Source organism: Odocoileus virginianus, chromosome 27 (assembly GCF_023699985.2).
Source record: "Odocoileus virginianus isolate 20LAN1187 ecotype Illinois chromosome 27, Ovbor_1.2, whole genome shotgun sequence".
NCBI lineage: Eukaryota > Metazoa > Chordata > Mammalia > Artiodactyla > Cervidae > Odocoileus > Odocoileus virginianus.
In genome coordinates, this window is record NC_069700.1 from 27,968,395 (window position 1) to 27,990,753 (window position 22,359).

Sequence of the window (22,359 nt, forward strand, 5' to 3'; positions counted from 1 at the left end):
ACCACCAGGGAAGTCCCCAAATACCCCTATTTTATGCATGGAGAAACTGAGGCTCCATCACCTGTCTAGGGTCATGAGTGGCAGAGCTGGAAACCAAGGAGTGTCTAATTCCAAGGCTTTCAGTAGGGGATCAGTAAATGTTACTTACTGACTTGATTATCCATTCAAGCATTCATACGTGTTTTAATTTATTCACTGAAGAGACTCAGGGGAAGACAAAGAAGAAGAGCATAGAAGCTACTTCCTCCTGGTGAACTATTTTTAGAACAGGTGCTGGGTGGTATCAGCCTTCCAGGCGCAGGGAGTTGGGCTGCCCAGGAGGCCCCCAGCCAGTCCAGCCTTGGGAGAGGGGACATGCTACTCCACCACCACCCCACCCCTTTCAATGTCCTCCATGACTCAGCAAAGAAACCATGGGTCTGAAATCAGAGATGAGGCCGAAAAACCCTCAAAAATGTTGTCTTTTCCTGGAGGAATGTCTTTTTCATGTTGCTCATTCCTCTGCCAGGGAATCCAGGAAGCCTTTGGCCTGTGGTCAGCTGTGACGCCCCCCCCCCCCCCCCCCAGCCGTCTGATTTCCTGGGTCACCCCTCCTCCTCCCGCCTTCTTCCCAGGCCTGGGGACAAGGTCAGTTCTTCTTCTTCTGTGGTCTCTGGTTTGAGGCTGCAGGGGTCTTGTCCAGTCCAAGTCTCCTTAGCTTATCCTTGAATCATGAAATCTAGATCCTAGGCGCAGATTCTCTGGGTTCAAATTTGGCCTCCTCTTACTAGCTGTGTGACCTTGGGCAAGTCATTTCACTTCCCAGTGCCTCAGTTTCCTCCTCTGTAAAGTGAGGATAACAATAAATTTGAGAATTAAGATAATTAATTTATGTAAAACATCTAGAACCACAGTTGACATACAGTATATATAACTGTTGCTATGTAAATGCTGTTATCATGAATTACAAAGCAGATATTAATACCCGGAGGAGACATGGATGAACTCCTGCTGAACGTCTTTTCTTTGCATTGATTCTAATCTCACCCCAGATGTGTGTGAACTCTGTTCAATCTCTGGGTCAGGAAGATCCCCTGGCGAAGGGAATGGCAACCCATTCCAGTATTCTTGCCTGGAGAATTCCATGGACAGAGGAGCCTGGCGCGTTACAGTCCATGGGGTCACAAAGAGTCAGACACGACTGAGCGACTAAGGCAGAGAGCTAAAGGGGGCGACAGTAAATGAGGGAATACGTGAATACGTTAGAAAGCTCCAAGGTGACCTCTGAAAATGAGATTCTTGTAAATGGATGAGAGGCATGACTCAGTGGATTGTTGGTTTGGGAATAACCACATTCATCCTAGGAGGGGGTGGCCCTCTTCTGAGAATGTCCAATCTTGGGAGACAGACCTACTTTCTAAGGGATAGTTCCCGGATCGACTGAGAAATTCAGTGCGGAGGTATATTGGCGTCAGGGGAAGAGTGTAATTCCCAGGTGAAGTGGGACTTGTGGCTCTCAGCCCGGGAGGTGTTTTATAGCCACCTGGGGATAAACATACAAACCTGGGCCCCAGGCCTAGAGATTCTGGTCTCCAGGTCTTGGAGTGGAGCAGGGGTATCAGAGTTCTTCACAAGCCTGGGACTTCCCTGACAGTCCAGTGAGTGGTTGGGGTTTGGCACTTTGACTCCTGTGGCCTGGGTTCAGCCTCCGGTCAGGGAACTGAGATCCCAACAGGCTGTGCAGAGTGGCCAAAAAAAGAAAAGAAAGAATTCTTCTCAAGCTCACCAGGTGATCAGGTGTGAGGCCAAGCAGTAAACAGAGACAACGTAATAATGACAACATATACTATAAACTGGACATACAGGTGCATTGCCCTGTCTCAGAACCTGCGAGCAGTTTATACCATCCCCATTTTATAGGTAAGAATACTGAGGGTCAAGGTCATACAGAAGAGCTTCTATTTAAATCTAGGTCTGAGTTGAAAGGCCTAATATAAATATTTCTATATATTATAAATTGAGGTATAGTTGCTTTATAGTATTGTATTAGTTTCTGCTGTCCAGCCAAATGAATCACTTATGTATACATACATGTACATATATCCCCTCCCTTTTGAACCTCCCCCCACCCCATCCCACCCCATCCCACCCCTCTAGATCATCGCAGAGCATGGAGCTGAGCTCCCCGTGATATGCAGCAGCTCTCCACTCCACTCTGCAGAAGGTCAGCCTGGGAGAAACTTCCCAGAAATTGATATTAAGATCCTCTTCTCTGATGTAAACTATAAAATCCATAATAACGGTCAGAACAGAGGTTTAAACTGATTTAAAGAGATCCAGAGGCCTAGGGAGCCAAGGAAGTCTTGCCCTTAACCCTTGGCCTCTATTAACATATCTACAGAAAGAATGCGTCAATGGGACTGGTGGGGGTGGTGCTTAGGCTGAGGGAGAGGACCCACCCCTGCTGACCTCTGGGAGCATCCTGATCTGGCCTCAGCTTTCTTTAAAAAAGAAAAACGTGTTTATTTATTTGCACCTGGTCTTAGTTGTGGCACATGGAATCTTTAGCTGTGGCATGTGGGATCTAGTTCCAAGACCAAGGATTGAACCTGAGCCCCCTGCACTGGGAATCTTAGCCATTGGACCACCAGGGAAGTCCTTGGCATCAGCTTTTCGCTTCTGCTTTCTTCCTTCTCATCCCACCTCTCTGGCTGTTATTTCCTTTGGAATCTCCTATTTCTCTACTTACCTCTTGAAATGTGGCATATCTCTGCATTCCACTCCACCAGGTTTCCTAGGTGGCAGCTTCCAGTCCGAAGTTGGGCTGCCTGTGCTAAGGACTTCAGAGTTTTGTATCCCTGACGTCCAGACTCAAGACATCAAGGTCAAGGTCGAGGAGAGAGGACGGCAGCATCAGCTAGGACCAGAGTTCACAGTCCAGCTGGGTGCATCTTGGCTGTGGACCTTAGAAGTTATTTTATTTTTTTTAGTCTCAGTCTCTTTACCTGTGAAATGGGATAGTAACACCTATCTTAAATGATTGTTGTGAGAATGAAAATAGACTTGGTATTCCAGGCACACAGTAAGAACTCTGTAAAGGGCATCTATTTATTATGTCCAGTCAATGTGGGACTTTATGTGAATATGGAGACTTCAAAGGGTCTTTCCCTCTAAATCTGTTCTTCCACATAGATTCCTCATCTGAAGAAATAGAAACACCTTTCATCAAATTGTCAAAGCCAGATTCCGGATGGTCAGCCTGGACTATTTCCCCGGCCACCATCCAAATGGCTACTGACTTTTAGTGTTTCTGTCTCCTGTATGTCTTCTGTTATCATAAGCTGTCCTTGCAATTTCTCACTAAGTTATTACAAGACCTCTTAACTGCTCACTCAGCTTGCTCCTTCCTAAACTCCGAACGCTTCGGTACTCAGGCTCCAGTCCAGATGAAAACCCTGTAATAGCTCTCCATTGCCTTTGGAGCACAACTCAGATACTGCTGCAGCCACAAGGCCCTTCATGGTCAGCCCTGCTTTCTGTCTAGCCTCTGTTCCTGCCCCATCCTTTCTTGGGCTCTACCTGCTGGCTATGCTGAACCACATACTAAATATTCCAGTTTCACTAAGCATCACTAAGTCTTTACTAGAAGACTGCACATAGACACACACACACACACACACACACACACACACACAGGCTTTAGCAGGTACGCTTCTCCTGAGGTTTCTGTCTGTTTTTCCAACAAGACTCTGAACCCCCAATTCCCCTTCAGCATCTCTGGATACCTGGTATATGGCAGTTGGAGGCTCTCCTCATAAAGTGTGACACTGCTTACTGTGGGCCACGCTCAGGTCTGTACACCTTACATCCTCATGCCTCTCTGAGGTCTGTATGCTTCTTTTTTTTTTTTTTTTTTTTCTGTATGCTTCTTTTATCTATTCTGTTAAATTTGTTGAGCACTTTCCTCTGGTCCAGCCCTGGTGCCTGGATGTGGCAGGATTAGGAGGTAGGAATGCCCGGGGTGAGAGAAGGGGTTCGTATTTATCTAGAAAGGTCAGGAAATGTCTCTGAGAAGGTGAACAGTGAGACAAGTGGGGAAGGGAGCTGTGTGGGAATCTAGGGGAAGGGTGGTCCAGGCAGATGGAATAGCCAGGACAAAGGGATCCCTAGCCCCTTTGGATGGATGAGGAAGCCAAGAGTCTAGGTTAAGTCATCCAGAATCAGAGTAACTGGCCGAGCTGTGTATTAAACCCCAGTTCAGTAACTCCTGATTCTCACTCTGGGCCATTACTCTACATGGTCTTTTGGGGGGACAGTGGGCACCTTGGCTGAGGGCGGGCTGCTCCATTCACTGTGCCACACTCCGGCTGGAGTCTGACTTCCCACGTCAAGTACGGCTTGGGCAGATTGGCATCGGCTCATCTGCGGCTCTGTTTCTCTGTTTTGTCCATCCGTTTCTTTCCCTGGTATTTACTGGAGACAGTGCAGTTGTGTCTCCTCCCCCGGCAGCTTCAAAAAGCACACTTTATTGGACACTTCCCTGGTGGTCCGGTGGCTGAGACACCAAACTTCCAACGCAGGAGGCCTGGGTTCAATCCCTGGTCAGGGAACTAAATCCCATCTGTCCCAGCTAAAAAATCCTGCACTGAATCTAATAAACTGAAATGAAGACCTGGCACAGCCAAGTAAATAATAATAATAACGCTTTTTCCTGCAAAGGTGAGGACCAGACCCTGGATTATGGTAACTTGGCAAAGGCAAACTCCCCCTGGCTGGTCAGTAGTCAGAGTGGCCTCTGTGTCTCTGTATCTCATCCCACAGCTGCTTTCTGACTTCAGCAGAAGAACTGAGGCAGGTGTCTCTGCAGAGGTGGTGTACGAGCTGGCCTCGAAGGACATGGAGCATTTTAGGAGCAGTGGGGAGATGGGGTTTTAGATTAAAAGAAGTGTGTGAGCTAAGCAGAAGCATCCATGTTGGACCCTTCAGTGGCCCAGGAGTATAGGTGGGGGTGGGTGAAACATGGGTGGGTGTTGTTGAAGGGGGGATAAGACTGGAGAGAGAATTTAGGGTAGATCGTGGCAAGCTTTTTTTTTAAATGGCTGACTTTGCCTGTCCATTTCAGATAAGAGATCTGGATTTTGCCCTGTAGATTTAAGAGATTTTAAGGTTTAAAGAAGCAAAGGAAGTGTGTGTGTGCATTCCTGACATTTTGAAAGAGTGCTTGGGCAATCCTGGTAACTCAGGCTGAGAGGGTGAATGGAGGTGGAGGACCGTGGGAAGAGAGCACTGCAGGAGTGCGCAGCTTTGGCAAGCGGGCTGGAGGCTAGAGTGGAGGGACCAGATTCCAGAGACGGTTGGAAGAAGAGGTAACAGGACCGGCTGGTAGGCTGACGTGGAGCCTCAGAGCCAGAGGAGCCGGGAAAGAATACTGTCCACATTTCAGCTTGGGTGAAACAGTGGGTCATGGTTCACGGAGGACAGGTTTTGAGCATCTTGTGTTTGAGGCGTCTGTGTGACATTGCATAGGGGGTATGGGCTGGGAGTTTGGGATGGATGTGAGAGCTGGAGAAGCATGAGAGCTGAGGTTGAAGGAATGGAGTGAGGTCTAAGAGGTGTGCTAGGTGAGAAGAGAAAACCAGTACAGAAGAGAAAACCAGTACCAGGTCGTAAGCCCTGGAAGATGTTTGTACTTCCAGAGGCAGGTGAACAGAGGAGCCGGGGGTGGGGGACTGTGGATTAGTGTTTTGATTAAGGCATCCCTGGAACTGTTTGACACACCTCAGTGTCCGATGGTAGGTGATAGAGGACACATTTCAGGGAGGGCACGTGGTTGACCAAGTCTGGGTTATCTGCTTAGAGGCACTCAGACCAGCCAGTGGTGCGTCCGGTCAGCCTGGGGTTATTTCCATGGCCTCTGTGCAGGCTGCCTCTTCCTCTGAACACACCCAGCTTCCCACCGCTGGGGGTGGGGGTGGGGGGTAAGTGGGGAGAGTGGGGGGTGGGGGGGAGGAACTCCTGTAAGTGGAGATCCTGACCTCTCCCCCATTATTCTCTAGAAAGCTCAGCCCTGGGCTTTGCGCCCTATAGAGCACCAGATGTGCGTGCAGAATGCCCAAGCAGAACGGGTGGCAATGGGGAACCCAGTCTGCGGATTCTCCTTGAGTTCCTTTTTAAGAAGAACATACCATTTGTGGGATGAGTCTCCTGAATTTTGAGTTGCTTCAGGCTTGCTCCACCCTTCGGTTCCTCCATCCATTCTAGGTCAGATTTCCCCGTGTAAATAGCCACTAGAAGTTTAGGACTTTGAACATGGGATTGGGAGGCTTCCAGCCATCTTCATGCATAACCTTATTTACATTAGAACAAGTCTCCGAGGCTTTCTCCCAGGACACATAACAAGTTAAGTGGCAGAGGTGGGTTTCAGGCCCAGGTCTAACTCAAAAGACCTTTTGCTCTCAATGATTCATGCTAAGGCCTCCCTAGGTAAAAGGTGACCATATAATTTATTATCCAATAGGAAACACCTTTTTTTGGTATCTATTTATTTTGGGGGGCTGTTGCAGGGCTTAGTTGCAGCACACAGGATCTTCAGTCTTCATTACAGTCAGTATGTGGGATTTTTTAATTGCAGAATGCAAACTCTTAGTTGCAGCATGTGGGATCTAATTCCCTGACCAGGAATCAAACCCAGTACCCTTGCATTGGGAGCGCAGAGTCTTAGCTAGTGGACCACCAGGGAAGTCCCAAGTCTAGAATGCTTTTTAAAAAGTTTTATTGAGATATAATTTTCATATCATAGAATTCACCTATATAAAGTGCACACCTCAGTGGTTTTTAGGATATTTATAAACTTGTGCAATCATCACTATAATCTAATTTTAGAACATTTTCATCATCCCCGAAAGAAATGCAGTACCCATTAGCTGTCGGTCCTCATCAGCACCACCACCCCAGACCTAGGCTGACCACTGATCTATTTTCTGCCTCCATAGATTTGCCTATTCTAAACAATTCATATAAATGGAATCATACGATGCATGGGGTTTTCGGTTGGCTTCCTTCTCTTACCATAATGCTTTCAGAGTTCATTCATGTTGTACTCTGCATCAGTGCTTCATTCCTTTGTATGTTATTTAATTAAATTAATTAATTTATTTTTGGCCATGCTGCAGGGCATCCAAGAAGTTAGTTCTCCAGCCCTCACCCCCTGCAGTGGAAGCTGGATTCTTCATCACTGGCCCACCAAGGAGGTCCCTTCATTCCTTTTTATGAATGTCTCAGTGATCTTCCATTGTCTGAATACCACTCATTAGACCATTCTTGAATATGATTCATTATATCTGTTCATATGTTGATGGACATTTGATTGCTTCCATTTTTTGGTTATCATGAATAATAATAATGCTCTGACATTCAAGTTTTTGTGTAGGTGTATGTTTTTGTTTTTTCTTGGGTATCTACCTAGGAGTGAAATCGCTAAGTTATATGGTAACTGTCTGTTTAACATTTTGAGGAACTGCCAAGTTGTTTTCCAAAGTGGCTACACCATTTTATATTCCCATAGCAGTGTAGGAGGGCTCCACTTTCTCCATATCCTCAGCAACACTTGTTATTCCAATCTGGGACACTTTTGAGAGTGAAAGTGTGCACCATTTATAATTATACTAGGACAAATGCTAACTGGAACATAGTCTACTTAGATACAAAAAAATTTAGAAGATTCAATTCCTGATTTCAGAGAACTTTCTGGCCACATGATGAGTCAAAGCCCCCAAAGCCACATACTTGAGTCAATTAAAGAATCAAGTAAAGGTAAATTATTAAGAAGGAAAGCAAAGTACATTTTGTTTCCCCCAGGAGATTGTGTTCCCTTAAAGGGAAAAGAGCTGTCTTTTATTTGTTCTTGTATTGGTCATGGCCTCAGGAGGTTCTTGGCATTTGATCGGGTGTCAGTGAAGATCTGTGGAATAAATGAATGAATAAGAGAATAAATGATACAAACACTCTTGGAGGAAATGTTTAGAAGAAAAAAAAAAAAGGAAGAAAAGGTCACCTGGGGACTTCCCTGACGATCCAGTGGCTGAGACTACGAGCCCCTAATTCAGGGTACCCGGGTTCCATACCTTGTTAGGAAACTAGATCCTGCACGCCACAACTAAAATTCGACACAGCCAAATAAACAAATAATGTTTTTAAAAAAGAAAAGTCACTTGGCTTGGATTTGTGTGTTTGGGGGAAGTGTGGATCTTTTCTGCTCACTAACGGCACTTGTTTAGTCACTCAGACATATCCGACTCTTTGTGACCCCATGAACTGCAGCATGCCAGGCTTCCCTGTCCTTCATTTTCTCCCAGAGTTTGCTCAAACTCATATCCAATGAGTAGGTAATGCCATCCAAGCATCTCATCCTCTGTCGTCCCCTTCTCCTCCCGCCCTCAGTCTTTCCTAGCATCATTCTTTTCCAATAAGTTGGCTCTTTGCATCAGGTGGCCAAAGTATTGGAGCTTCAGCTTCAGCATCAGTCCTTCCAATGAATATTCAGGACTGATTTCCTTTAGGATGGACTGGTTCGATCTTGCAGTCCAAGGGACTCTCAAAAGTCTTCTCCAACACCACAGTTCAAAAGCATCAATTCTTTGGCGCTCAGCCTTCTTTATAGTCCAACTGTCACATCCATACATGACTACTGGAAAAACCATAGCTTTGACTAGATGGACCTTTGTCAGCAAAGTAATGTCTCTGCTTTTTAATATGCTGTCTAACATAGCTTTTCTTCCAGGGAGCAAGCATCTTTTATTTCATGGTTGCAGTCACCATCTGCAGTGATTTTGGAGCCCAAGAAAATAAAGTCTGTCACTGTTTCCATTGTTTCCCCATCTATTTGTCTTGAAGTGATGGAACTGGATGCCATGATCTTAGTTTTTTGAATGTTGAGTTTTAAGCCAGCTTTTTCACTTTCCTCTTTCACCTTCATCAAGAAGTTCCTCAGTTCCTCTTCGCTTTCTGCCACAATGGTGGTGTCATCTGCCTATCTGAGGTTATTGATTTTGGAATCTTAAACTGGATTTTGCCAGTGTGAATGACTGACAAGAGGTGAAGGAAAGGCCTTCCATGCAGGGGAGTTGCCTGAGCAGGAAGTCTGGAACCACAGCCATGTCTTTATCCTACAGGAGGTTAACAAACTTTAGGAATAAATGTGATACCTACTCCCAGGAGTTTCCGATCTTTGGGGGATACAATGAGCACAGTTTGTTCAGTTCAGTAGCTCAGTCATGTCTGACTCTTTTGCAACCCCATGAACTGCAGCACACCAGGCTTCCCTGTTAATCACCAGCTCCCGGAGCTTGATCAAACTCAAGTCCATCAAGTTGGTGACACCATCCAACCATCTTGTCCTTTGCTGTCCCCATCTCCTCCTGCCTTCAATCTTACCCAGCTTCAGGGTCTTTCCCAATGAGTCAGTTCTTGCATCAGGTGGCCAAAGTATTGGAGCTTCAACTTCAGCATCAGTCCTTCCAATGAATATTCCAGACTGATTTCCTTTCGGATCTACTGGTCTGATCTCCTTGTTGTCCAAGGGATTCTCAAGAGTCTGCTCCTGCACCACAGTTCAAAAGCATCAATTCTTCAGTGCTCAGCTTTCTTTGTGGCCCAACTCTCATATCCATACATGACTACTGGAAAAACCATAGCTTTGACTTGGTCAGCAAAATGATGTCTCCGCTTTTTCATATGCTGCCCAGGTTTGTCATAGCTTTTCTTCCAAGGAACAAGCGTCTTTTAATTTCATGGCTGCAGTTGTAACACCCTTTTACTGGTTGTATGCCTTTGGATAAGTCCATTCCCTCTCTGGGTGTCATCAACCTTTTTGACTCAAAATTTCTGTGAATCTTTCAATCTTACGACCTTGGAAGTTTCTGGAATTGGTGGGCCAGGAGCTAGGCCTTAAAGGAAAGAGGTAGATTTGAAGGAAGGAGCAGGATGCCAGTGTTGGGTGATAAGGCTCTGAGGTGGGCTGGAGTGTTCCAACTGAGATAAAATGGGATAGGGTGCCTTGGCTCTCTTGAAGAACTTTAAAAGGCAGGCTGGTTGACTTTTAAATTTGACTGATAAGCAGGTCCTTGGACTGGAGATGAAAGGCGTGTCTGTGAGAGATTAATCTGATGGCTCTGGGCCACGGATCCTGAATCTATCTGGAAGCAGGGTGAAGACCTCGAGCCTCTGAGGGAGGCTTCTGTAATTGTAATGTAGCCCTGGCCTTTCAAAAGAAGGGTTTGAAACTCCTTCGGGGTCAGTCTTATGATATATATGGCTTCCATGAGTTTCATTTTCCTTACCCATTAATAATTTAAGCCATTATTTTTATATTTTAGCAATTAGGACTGTATTATGGAGCTCATGCCAACTGTACATACATTTTAAAGACAGAGTATTAGGCTTTGGGCTTCCCTGGTGGCCCAATGGTAAAGAATCCACCTGCCAATGCAGGAGACTTGAGTCTCGGGTTCGATCCCTAGGTCAGGAAGGTCCTCTGGAGGAAGAAATGGCAACCTGCTCCAGTAGTCTTGCTTGGACAATCGCATGCATAGAGGAGCCTGACAGGCTACAGTCCATGGGGTGGCAAAGAATGAGACATGACTGAGCAACTGAGCATGCATGCATTAGACTTCCAGGTCTGCAGAAAGCAGTTTTAGGTTATGCAAACGGAGTCTTCAGAGAGATGAATTCTCTCTGCTGTGAAGGGGGTTTGCTTTGGTATTTTTTTTTTTTTTTTTGGATGTGGCCCATTTTTAAAGTCTTTATGGAATTTGTTACAGTACTGCTTCTGTTTTAGGTTTTGGACTTTTGGCCCTGAGGCATGTGGCATCTTAGCTCCCCAACCAGGAATCAAACCAGCACCCCTGCAATGGAAGGTGAAGTCTTGTTTTTTTATTAATTAATTAATTAATTTATTGGCTGTGCTGGGTCTTTGTTGCTGGGAGAGGGCTTTCTCTAGTTGAGAAGAGCAGGAGCTGCTCTCTAGTTGTGATGCACGGACATCTCACTGTGGTGGTGGTCTCTTGTTTCAGAGGAGCACAAATTCTAGGGCACTTGAGCCTCTGTAGGTGTGATGCTTGGGCTCCACAGTTGCGGCTATTAGGCACTAGAACACTGTTAGGCTCAGTAGTTGGCGCAGGGCATAGCTGCCTCGAGGCCTGTGGGATCTTCCTGACCCTGGGATCGAACCCATGTCCCCTGCATTGGCAGGCAGATTCTTTTTTTTTTTTTTAATTTTTTCCATTTATTTTTATTAGTTGGAGGCTAATTACTTTACATCATTGCAGTGGTTTTTGTCATACATTGAAATGAATTAGCCATGGATTTACAGGCAGGCAGATTCTTAACCACTGGACTACTAGTGGCAAATTTTGAGAAATTTGCCAAAAGCCTACCAGAGGAATAGGAATAGTAGGATCTAAGTGAGCTTCAGGGAATGGTTTTATTGAACCAGGTAACTAATTTGGTATAGGAAACTCAATAAAGGAAGAAATCTAAGATGGCACTAGAGCTTAAAGTCTGAGGACTCTGAAGAAAGATGATGCTATTCATTTAAAAAATGTACAAGTTAAGGGGACTTCCCTGGCAGTCCAGTGGTTAAGATTCTGCATGGCCAGTGGAGGGGGTGCAAGTTTGATTCCTGATCAGGGAACTGAGATCCCACATGCCACACCGCGTGGCCTAAATTAATTAATTAAATAATTAAAAGAGATAATTAATACCTTTTAAAAAATGTACAAGAGAGGGGTGGGAAGATGGTGATCTACCTTGAGAACATTGGGCGCAGGTGGCCTTGAGAACACAGGATGGCCACGGAAAGGGAACCAGTAACCTTTGGTCTTTTTCAGCCTCTGCTAAAGTCTTCAGAGTTCTGTCCAGTGTCTTGGCATCCTTGGCACTTTGCCTAATTTACTTTCAGTGCATCACTACTAAATAAGATGTTCACTGTAGGATTTTATAGATGCTCTATATCAGACTAGAAAAGTTTCCATCTATCCCTACTTTGACAAGAGTTTTTTCTTACTGTAAATGGATGTTGAATTTTATAAAAAAATTTTTTGGCATCTGTTGATATGATCATATGGTTTTTCCCCCTTTAATCTTTTAGTGTGATAAAATATAGTGATTCTATTCAAAATAAACTATGCATGTTTTGTATAAAGTCAATAACATATCACCTTTTTTATATATTGCTGGAGTCAGTTTGCTAATATCTTGCTTAGGATCTTACATTCATGTTCATAAGTGTGATTGTCTTTTCTCATATTGCACTTGTTGGAATCAAAATTATACTAAAAATGAGTTGAGATGTGAACCCTCTTCTTATATTCTCTGAAAGAGTTTGTATTGAAATTACTGTTTTCTTGAATGTTTGATGGAGCTCTTTGCCTATTTGCTACTGAAGGGTGTCCTATCATGTGCATGAGAGTAGAGAAAGGAACTTTTATTTTGGGAGTGAAAGTAGCTTAGACAATGAGGAAAATTTACTATCTCACACATCACAAAAAGCCCAGTGGTAGGTGGTTCCAAGATTGGTTAAATCAGCACCTCAACATTAGGGAGAGAAATTCATTCTGATCTTTCAGCTGTCATTCTCAGGTGTCAGCTCCTTCCCTCATTGTTGCAAGATGGCTGCAGCTGCTCTGGACATCACAGCAACATGGCTAAGGATGTGGGTTCTGTAGCTAAACCTGGTTTCAGATCTCATAGGTATCTGATATTGGGTAAATTGCTTAACCTCTCTATCATATGGGATGGTAAAGTCCATTACCTCAGAAGTTTAATATTATATGGATTAAATGAATTAGTTTTTTAAACTCTTAGAATCATGCACTTCGAATCATAGTAAGCACCCAATAAATTTTAGCATGCCTTACTCCATTCTCACATAAGGCAGAAATGAGTCTTTTTCTTTTGCACTGCATTTATTGAAGCCCCTTAGCACTTATTTCACACCTGTGGTCAGAATATGACAACAACTACCCATTCCTAAACCAGCTATGGAATTGTCTTGGTTTGGTTTAGAATAATTTAGGTTTAACCTCTGAGACAGAGGAGTGTCCAGCCTCTCCTGAAATAGTCATCTGATATCACAACAAAATCTGGGTTCTGTTTGCAAGGCTGAAGTTGGGGTGGTGATAGTGGGGGTTTTGGGGGTCACACAAAGAAGGGCAAGATAAGATTCCCCATCCCTGCTGGTTCTCCATGATATTCCTTTGAATCACCCCTTAGGTTTGCCTGGCACTTCACAGTTTACTTAGTAGGGTTTTTTTTGTTTTGTTTTTTTTACTTAGTAGGTTTTTTTTTGTTTTGTTTTTAATATTTATTTATTTGGATGTGCCAGGTCTTAGTTGTGGCATGCAGAATTTTTAGTTGGGGCATGTGGGATCTAGTTCCCTAACCAGAGATCAAACCCGGGTCCCCTGCACTGGGAACTCAAAGCCTTAGCCACTGGACCGCCCAGGGAAGTCCTAACTTAAGTGTTTTTTATCCAGTGCTTTATTTCATCTGGTCTCAGAACCATCCCCTAAGCAGTTTGAGCTTTTTTTATCCCCTTTTATAGATGGGGAAACTAAGCTCCCAGAGTTAAAGCACTTGCTTGGTTCTGGGTTTATAGCTGGCACAGAACCAGGTTTGTGACTTAAATTGAGGTCTTTGGATTCAAAATTCTGCCTTTTTTTTTTTTTTTTTTTTTTGCCAGACCACGGGGCATGTGGGATCTTATTTCCTTCAACCAGGGATCAAACCCATGCCTTCTGCAGTGAAAGCAGAGCCCTAACCACTGGACCGCCGGGGAATTACCAAAATCTGCTGTTTTCTTCCTCTTCTATGAATTCCCAGTTGTCTGTCATTCACATGGTGCCCTCACAACCGCCATATCCTACTTCATATTTTCAAAAGTAATAGTTTTGCATTAAATAAATGTATCTTAAAAGGAAGCTTGATAAAGGCCCAGCTTTGATGTTCTGGTGCACACACAACTTTTGAATGAGCACAAAACTGTTACAAATACATTTACGCAGGATTATAAGTCGTGCTCTGGTGCCTGACTGCATTCAAATCCCCACTCTGATGAGGCAGCACGTGCAGCTGCTTTCCACCTCGATGCCTGTGGACCTCACAGTTTAGGGTACAGCAGTCCCCCTGGTCCAAGCTCCCAGCCTTGTGACTTTGCTTGATGGCTCTTTCCGTTGTCAGGACCCACTGTGCCCACTGCCGTCCAGGAAAGCTGGAAGTTCTGGTGCTTAATTCCAGACCTGCCTCCATGCGCAGCAGCCTTCAACCATGTGATTGTGCTGGAGTTTTTCTCACACCCAGTTTGTCGCATTCATGCATTCATTTATTCAGGCCAAAAAAAAAAAAAAAAGTTTAAACACTTACTATGAACCAGGCACCATTCTGTTTCGGTGGGGTGGAGTAGACAAACTGCAGACAGAACATGGAGGTAAGGTGTAGTCTGTGTCAGTGATCAGTGGTAAGCAGAAAAATCGAGCAGTGAAGGGGCCCGGGGGCAATCAGGGTTGGAGTAGGATGGCCAGGAAAGGCTGTAGGAGAAATGTGACTTTAGTCAAAGCCCAAAGCCCGGGCCATGGGGGCCCTGGGGGCAGAACATGCCAGGCAGATGCAACAGCAAATACAAAGGGAGCATGTATGCCTGGTGTGGTCCAGGAGCAATAAGGAGACCAGTGTGGCCAGAGCAGGGTGAATGGGAGACAATTATGGGAGTGAATGGAGAGCCCTGGGCGTTGAGATTAGACCGGAGGGAGCAAGGGTGGACCAGGGATGCCCGTTAGGAGCCACCATCCCAATCCAGGCATCAGATGATGCCGCTTAGACCAGGGTGGGAGAAGCAGAAATAGAGAAAAGGCAAGGACTGGAGATGTATTTTGGACATAGAACCAACCAGAAATGAGTAATGCTTTGGATGTGGGAGACCAGTCAGGACAAGGAAGAACTGAATTTGGATCAGGGAGGTAGCAGAGGAAGAGGAGAAAAGAGGGTGGAATTTTACAGATATTTTAAAAGTAGACTCTTCCATGGTCTGCTGATGGGTGGATGTGGGAGTTGAAAGAGTAGTCAAGAATGACACCTAAGTGTTCCTGCCTGAGCAGCTGGAAGGATGGAGTTGCCATGTGCTGATATGGGGGAAGCTGGTGGGAGAAGCAGGTTTGTTGGAGGAAAGCTGATGATCTCCATTTTGGAGAAGTTGGGTCTAGAGGTGCCTTCTGGACATCTGTGTGAAGTTGTCAAGAAGGCAGCCTCCTGAGTAAAACAGAAACAGCAAACAGGTCAGCTCCTGTGCCCATTCTGATTTGGTATCACTGCTCAGAGTGCTGTGTTGACATTTTTAAGGTCCGTCCGGGCTCACTGGGAGTGTTTTGATCAATAGTGAAGCCTGTCTCGGGAGCTGAGTAAACAAATCATGGTGAACACTGGTTATAAGATGTTCCACTGTAGAGTGGGAAAAAAATGTGAAAAATTCTGATCTATGTATTTTTGTCTTATTCTTCATATTTTTTAGTGTGTTGTACAATGGACATAATATGTTAGAGTAGCAGGTTTGGACATAGTTTCTAAATTAAGTCTTCTATATCTACTGGAAGAGTAAGCTCAGTTTTTACTGAGGAATGGATGAACAAGAACTTTTGAAGAGTACAGATCTAAAATATTGTACAGCAGATGCTGAAAATAGTGACCTTGATCACTGTAAGCCCTGAAGGGTCTCCTGAGTCCTCAAAAAAAATTATGTTTGGTTTTTTTTTTTAATTTGTAAAATAATTTCTTTATTTATTTTTGGCTGTGCTGGGTCTTCCTTGCTGCTCGGGCTACTCTCTAGTTGCGGTGCACAGGCTTCTCATTATGGTGGCTTCTCTTGTTGCGGAGCATGGGCTCGAGGGCTTTCAGGCGTCTGTAGTTGCCGCATGTGGGCTCAATAGTTTCGGCTCTCAGACTCTAGAGCACAGGCTTAGTAGTTGTGGTGTATGGGCTTAATCACTCTGCGGCATGTGGGATCCTCCCAGACCAGGGATCAAACCCCTGTCTCCTTCATTGGCAGGAGGATTCTTTACCACGGAGCCACCCAGGAAGCCCCCAGTTTGGTTTAGTGCTTGATTTTTCCACTCAAAAATATACATTCAGAACACAACATCATTAGGCAATATTTCTACCAAAAATATATTTATTAATCTTCATTTAGTCAGGAGAAAACAATCAGATGCATCCAAATTGGAACACACTGTGTAAAACAACTGGCTTTCCAAAATACCAGTGTTATCAGACTTTTCCACCCCTTGGTCACAGCGCAAGGCATGTGGGATATTAGTTCCCTGACCAGGTATCAAACCTGTGCCCCCTGGAGTAGAAGCACAGTCCTAATCACTGGACCACTGAGGAAGTACCTCAAAAGCTTTTTAAAAAGGATCAGAAACTGTTCTAGAGTAAAGGAAATTAAAGAGGTTACATTGCAAACACGATCCTTGAATGGATCTTGGGTTGAGAAAGCGAAAAGCTATGAAGGGTTATTACCGGAACAGCTGGGGACCTTGGTATGCAGATTGTGGTATTGTATTAGTATACATTTCTTTTTTTTTTTTTTTCCCATTAGTATACATTTCTAATTGGGATCATTGTTTCATGGTTACGTGGGAGACTTGCATTCTTAGGAGACCCAGACTGAAACATGTAGAGATGAGAAATCATGATGTCTGTAGTTCAGCAGAATACACATAGGAATTTAGGTGAAAGGTGTGTTAGTGGTCACTGCTATCCTTGCAGCTTTCCTGTAGTTTTGAAATATTTCCAAGTAAAAAGTTGGAGGGGAGGGGATAGTGTGAATAGCATTCACATAAGTGTCTCCAGTTCTCCGAAAACTAGGATATCCGATAATAACCCATCAGACCAGTTTTCATATGTTAGAATTTGCCAAATCTTCACCACCACTGCAGTAATCCCTGGCATTTTTATTTTCCATGTGCCTCCACCATCTACTGTGTTACATTTATTATCACAAATAGTCTGTACACATAAAGAAGTTTGTGTCTCTAAGTACCACAATCACAATGAACTTTTAAAAAATGGCTCACCATATGCCAGGCACTGTTTTATGTGTTTCACACGAATGAGTGCATTCCATCCTTCTAGCCACTGGAAGGGGAGGTATTACTCATGGAGACAGAGTAAAGGGACAAAGCAAGTAATTAAAAAGTTAATCCCACTAGGGGACTGTAAGTAGAGAAAAAAGTATAGGAGACCCCTGTAAGTTAATGATCACTCAAGAAAGCAGGTTTGCTTAACTACAAAACCCAACAGGCTTGCTTAGCAACAGAACCATGCAACAGAAGCACAGTTTCATTACTGTCATTCTTAGTTTCAGAAAAGGAAACTGAGGCACAGAAAGGTGGGACAGTTTGCCCAAAGTCACACAGCCAGGGTCGGTGGAGGGACAGAGTGATGTGGCCTCAAGCCCTCCAGTGTTCGTCACCGTCCCCTTGACCACGCACTTTATTTACACTGTGAAATGTAATGGAGCTGTCATTCTAGAAGGATGGCTTCTGCTGCTCAAACTTTTACTTTTCTCTGAGGGTTCTGGGTGTATGTTCATAGAGTAAAGGGTACTCCTTAAGAGAGGGAAAGATAGTAACAGCAACAACAAACTACCATCTTTGAAGGCTCATAGGCATTCAATGGGCCAGGCACAGGCAAGATGCTCTCTGCCGGTCTAGTCCTCAGAACCCCTTTGCGGCTGAAACTATTCTTATTCTCATTGAACAAAAAAAGAAAAGGTAAGCCCTGGCTTTGAAGGCAAGCAGACTTGCCCCAGGCCCCACCCAGGCTGCCTCGCCTCTCTACCTGTCATCTGAATGGGTCCGAAGGTAACTGAGCCCCATAGAATGTAGCCCGTGGGGTGATGGGCCTCACCCATCACCTTGTTCACCCCCTCAGTTCTAGGAGGGGGACATTTCAATGCTGAAGAGGAGGAGGAGTGGGAGAAGGAAGAAGAGGAAGAAAGCATTGTTTCCTTCCTCCTTGGGGCTTTTCATCTGGCTTGTGACATTCCATTCCCACCCCTCCTCTCATTTGCCATTTCATTGAGCAACTTGTTCTAACTGAATGCACCTGGGCAGAAACTCCTCCCCATATTGGCCCTGGTCAGTGCTTTGTCTCCCCCCACCCCCTTCTTTTATAAAAAATGAGGGGAGCCCCTGTTCCTTTAAGATGGAGGTGCTTGGTGAAGTTCCCAGGCAGATCAGCCAACCCTCCAGGAACTCCTCTGCCCTGGCCTGGCACTGAGCTCACCTGCCTCCATGGGGGACAGCCAGCCGGCATGTATCTGACCTTGGCCTGAGGTCCCAGATGATTCTGCTCTGGGCATGTCAATCCCAGTCAAGGGCGAGGCAGAGGTATCCTTCAAAATGCCCAGCTCACCAGGAGCCCCCTTCCCCAAGGTGCAGTCTCACTCCCAAGCTTCCAGGACTGGGTAGTTTCTGTGCCCCTTCCTCACTAAATCAACAACTAATAAATCAATTTGCCCTTATAGATCAGCACAAGAGGCAGTAGAATAAAGTAGTTAAGAGCATGGATTCTCCAGCCAGACTCACTAGATTGTATCTAGGCTCGACCATATTAGCTTTGTGACCTTGGGCAAATTACTTAGCCACTTTAAAGTACTGGTTTCCCTTTCTGTAAAATGGGGGGAAATAATAGTATACTTATGGGGAAAAAAAAATAATGACTTACTCTCTCATCAAAGATGCACCATCTTCTTAACTGAACAGTCCTACTCATTAATTCTGAAAGTACAGAAACATCCAGGACAGAACTGGTTTTTGGTTATGTACTAACTTCAAAAGCTATGTTTTTAGTCCTCTGCCATGTATGCTTCAACATGTTTGCCTCCCCTTAACTTCATATCTAATTTTCATAATTTTAAATACACTGTTCTCTTTAACAAAAGAGTGCAATGCAATGATTAGTTAGCTCAAGAAACTTCTTGCTTGTATTTCTAAAGAAGTAGAAGACTTACAAGATCAGAGAAGGTACATAGCCCACATTCACACTGATACAACAAGAACTCTTGAATTTAAAAATTTTTACACATTACTAATAAACCACTTTTCATCTTGCCAGTTGGTAGTTTTTTTTTTTAAGTAGATATCTAATGTTTGTTCATTAGTTTGGTTCAGCCTTTCAGCAGGGAAATTTGGTAATAAGAACTGTATCAAAAGCCTTAGAATGTTTCATAACTTCAGATTGAGAAATTTCACTTCTAGAAATTAATTCACTTCTAGAAATAATCATGAGTGTGCACAAAAATACTACCACAAAAATATTTTACAGTATTATTTCTAATAGGGAGGAACTAGAAACTACCTAAATTTCCAATAATACAGCTTTGGTGAAATACATTATGCTATATTCACTTAATGGTTTACTAGGTAGTTATTTTAAAAAGTTATAGAATATTTAATGAGATGGAAAAGTGTTGACAGTATACTTTTTCGTGGGAGAAAAACCAGCTTACCAAAAAGTTTGCAATAATGTCATTCTTAAAAATATGTTTATTCATAGAACAATTTTAGAAAAATAAACATTGTCATTTTAAAGAGTTATCTGGCCAGCTGATGCAAGGAGCCGACTCACTGGAAAAGACCCTAATGCTGGAAAGATTGAGGGCTGGAGGAGAAGGGGACAACAGAGGATGAGATGGTTGGATGGCATCACTGATTCATTGGACATGAATTTGAGCAAACTCTGGGAGATAGTGAAGGACAGGGAAGCCTGGCATGCTGCAGTCCATGGGGTCCCAAAGAGTTGGACACGACTTAGTGATTGAAGGACAAGAACAGTCTGGATGGTGAAACTGCCAGTACTTACTGTTTACTTTCTTGTGCGACATTGGTATTTTCTGTCTTCTACAGTGCATTGAATATTTCCATGGTATGCAAACAACAAAAAATGTATAAAAAAGAACAATTCATTGGGACAATGCTTAGCGCAGGACTGATCTCTTTCTATAGTGTCATTTCTCTAGTAACTCACTTCCTAAGTGTCTTGCCTCCTTGGAGGACCCCAGGAGCGGCAGGGATCCCCATGGCCTCCTGCCATTTGGAGCATTACTGGAGGCTTGTGGTGTGTTTGCCTCCTGGTCACGCAGAATCCAGCTTTGGAGTCACTGCAAAGTCCCAAAGCTTGGGAGGTAAAAGTGGCCCCTGGAAGATTTGATAAAAATCTGAGCAAGAAACTCCTGCAGAAAGGAGCTAGTTTCTCCGCCCATCATTTCCTCACACGGAAACTAAGGCCAACGTCAGGGTTTGTCCAAGGCCACACAGCCGACTTAATGACAGACAAGGTGAGGCCTTGAATCCTTGACCCTTCTGCCCTGTTGTAGTTCTCAAGCTTGCAGATTTAGGACTGTCTCTTCTCACACTTTAATATGCACAGGAATCACCAGGGATCTTGTTAAAGGCAGATTTTGATCAACTAGGTCAGGGGATGGGCCTGAGGTTCTGCTTTTCTGACCGGCTCTCAGGCGATGCAGATGTTGCTGGTTCGGGGATCAGTTTAAGTAGCCATGGGGTACAGCAGAGATTCTGGAGGCGGACCGTCGGCTTCCCAATCCTAGCTCTGCCGCAGACGAACTATTATAGTTATTGCTTCAGTTCTCTCAACTGCAAAATCAGTATAAGACCTCACCCACAGCTTCTTCATTAAAATTTTAATAAGTGCTCAGACCAGTCTCACCTAACATCTAGCTATTTTGTTATTATTTACTTTCCCTAGAGCAAGCAGCGGGTGAAGTAGGGTTTGACGAATGAATGAATAAGCTTTGGGAGCGACTGGAGTCGGGAGAAGCAAAAATGGAAGGGCTCGGAGGTGGGGGGGAGCGGGGAGAGGCCCACCTCCAAAGCACACTCCTCTACCACGGGGTGGTCAGAAGGATCCGGAGCGCCCGGAAGCCGGCGGCCCGCGCCCAGCGGACCAATGCGGTCGCCCCGGGGGAGGGGGAGCGCCCGCCAGCCCTTTCCGTCCGGGCGCCGGAGGCCCCGCCCCCGGAGCGTCGCGACGTCTGAGCATTCCACGGTTGCTACTCGGTCGCGAGGGGCGGGGCGCCTGTCAGGGGAGCGGCGCGCGCGCGGTGGCGGGGGCGGGCTGAGGCTCGGCCGCGCAGTGCCAGCGCCAGCGCCGGAGCCAGCGCCACAGTCTCGCGCCCCGCGCTCTCCGGCCCGCCGCCTGCGTTCTGGCTCCCGAGCCCGCACTCCCGCCCTGCCCGCGCGCTGCCCGAGGATGGAGCTGCTGTGCTGCGAGGGCACTCGGCACGCGCCCCGGGCCGGGCCGGACCCGCGGCTCCTAGGGGACCAGCGTGTCCTGCAGAGCTTGCTCCGCCTGGAGGAGCGCTACGTGCCCCGCGCCTCTTACTTCCAGTGTGTGCAGAGGGAGATCAAGCCGCACATGCGGAAGATGCTGGCGTACTGGATGCTGGAGGTAGCGCCCGGGCGGGTCTCCCCTCCCCCGTCACCCCCGCGTCCCGGGCTCCGGACATCCCGGGGCCGCCCTGTCGGGACATCCTGGTCCTCAACAACAATCAGCAAGATGTTTCTGTGGCGCAGATCGCCGGGGCCTGGACTTTTCACTCGCGCGCCCTTAGCCGGCTGCCTCCGTGCTGTCTTTTTCTTGCCCTTCTCTGACCCTGACCCTGACCGCCAGGCGTTTGGCACCCCCGAATAACCCTGTCTTCGGGCCGGGAAAGCGGGGCGAGGGCCACCCTCTCCCCTCTGACTTCTCAAAAATCTCCCCCTACTCCACGCCCGGTCTTCTCGGGAGAGCGCGACTGGAAAACCCTGGGCTCGGCCGCCCCCGCCGCAGAGCCGGTTCCTCGTGTGTGTCGCGGGGGTTCTGGCGGGGAAGCCGGTGGGGGTGGCGCGCTGTTCCGGCCGTCAGGGAAATGAAAAGTGCGGGAGGCAGCCGCTGGAGTCTCCTCCCTTCCTTTTGGGTGTGTGCGCTGGGTGGCAGTAATGGGGGTAAGGTCCCAGTTCTCTGGCTCCTATGGGTGACTCTTCCGAACCCCTCACGCTCGGTATTCGGAGGGGGGGGGATCAGCCTCAGTTTGGATTCCTGAAGGAAGGGAGCCTCTGGCGTATCCCGCTCCCCGCCCCCCCCCCCACCCCCGGGGAAAGGAGGCACCGCAGAGGAAGTGGGAGGGTGTCACCTTGGGGAAGGAGCATCCTGCGTGTTAGTCCTTGTCATTGCGAGTACACCTACCCCCTCCCGTGTCTTGCTCCCCATTCCACTTCCCTTCAGCGCACCGCACCCCCGACCCCCACGCCTTTAGTTGCTGCTGCGTTT

At 46.0% G+C, this 22,359-nt stretch overlaps 1 protein-coding gene across 3 annotated transcripts in view; it reads left to right on the forward strand.

Annotated features, from left to right (window-relative positions):
* CCND3 (cyclin D3) overlaps positions 1-22,359 on the forward strand; it is a 91,271-nt gene that overhangs the window by 63,256 nt on the left and 5,656 nt on the right. Inside the window, exon 2 of one of the 3 annotated variants that reach the window (XM_070456444.1) lies at positions 10,814-10,892. The exons of 1 other annotated variant lie outside the window; for it this stretch is intronic. Coding sequence is in view for 1 of the 2 variants with exons in the window: in XM_020884309.2 (XP_020739968.1) it covers positions 21,301-21,498 (198 nt within the window). In the remaining variant the exon portion in view is untranslated. Of the gene's footprint in view, positions 1-10,813; positions 10,893-21,154; positions 21,499-22,359 lie in introns of those variants that run through there. One more of the 3 variants, XM_020884309.2, reaches the window with a different exon arrangement.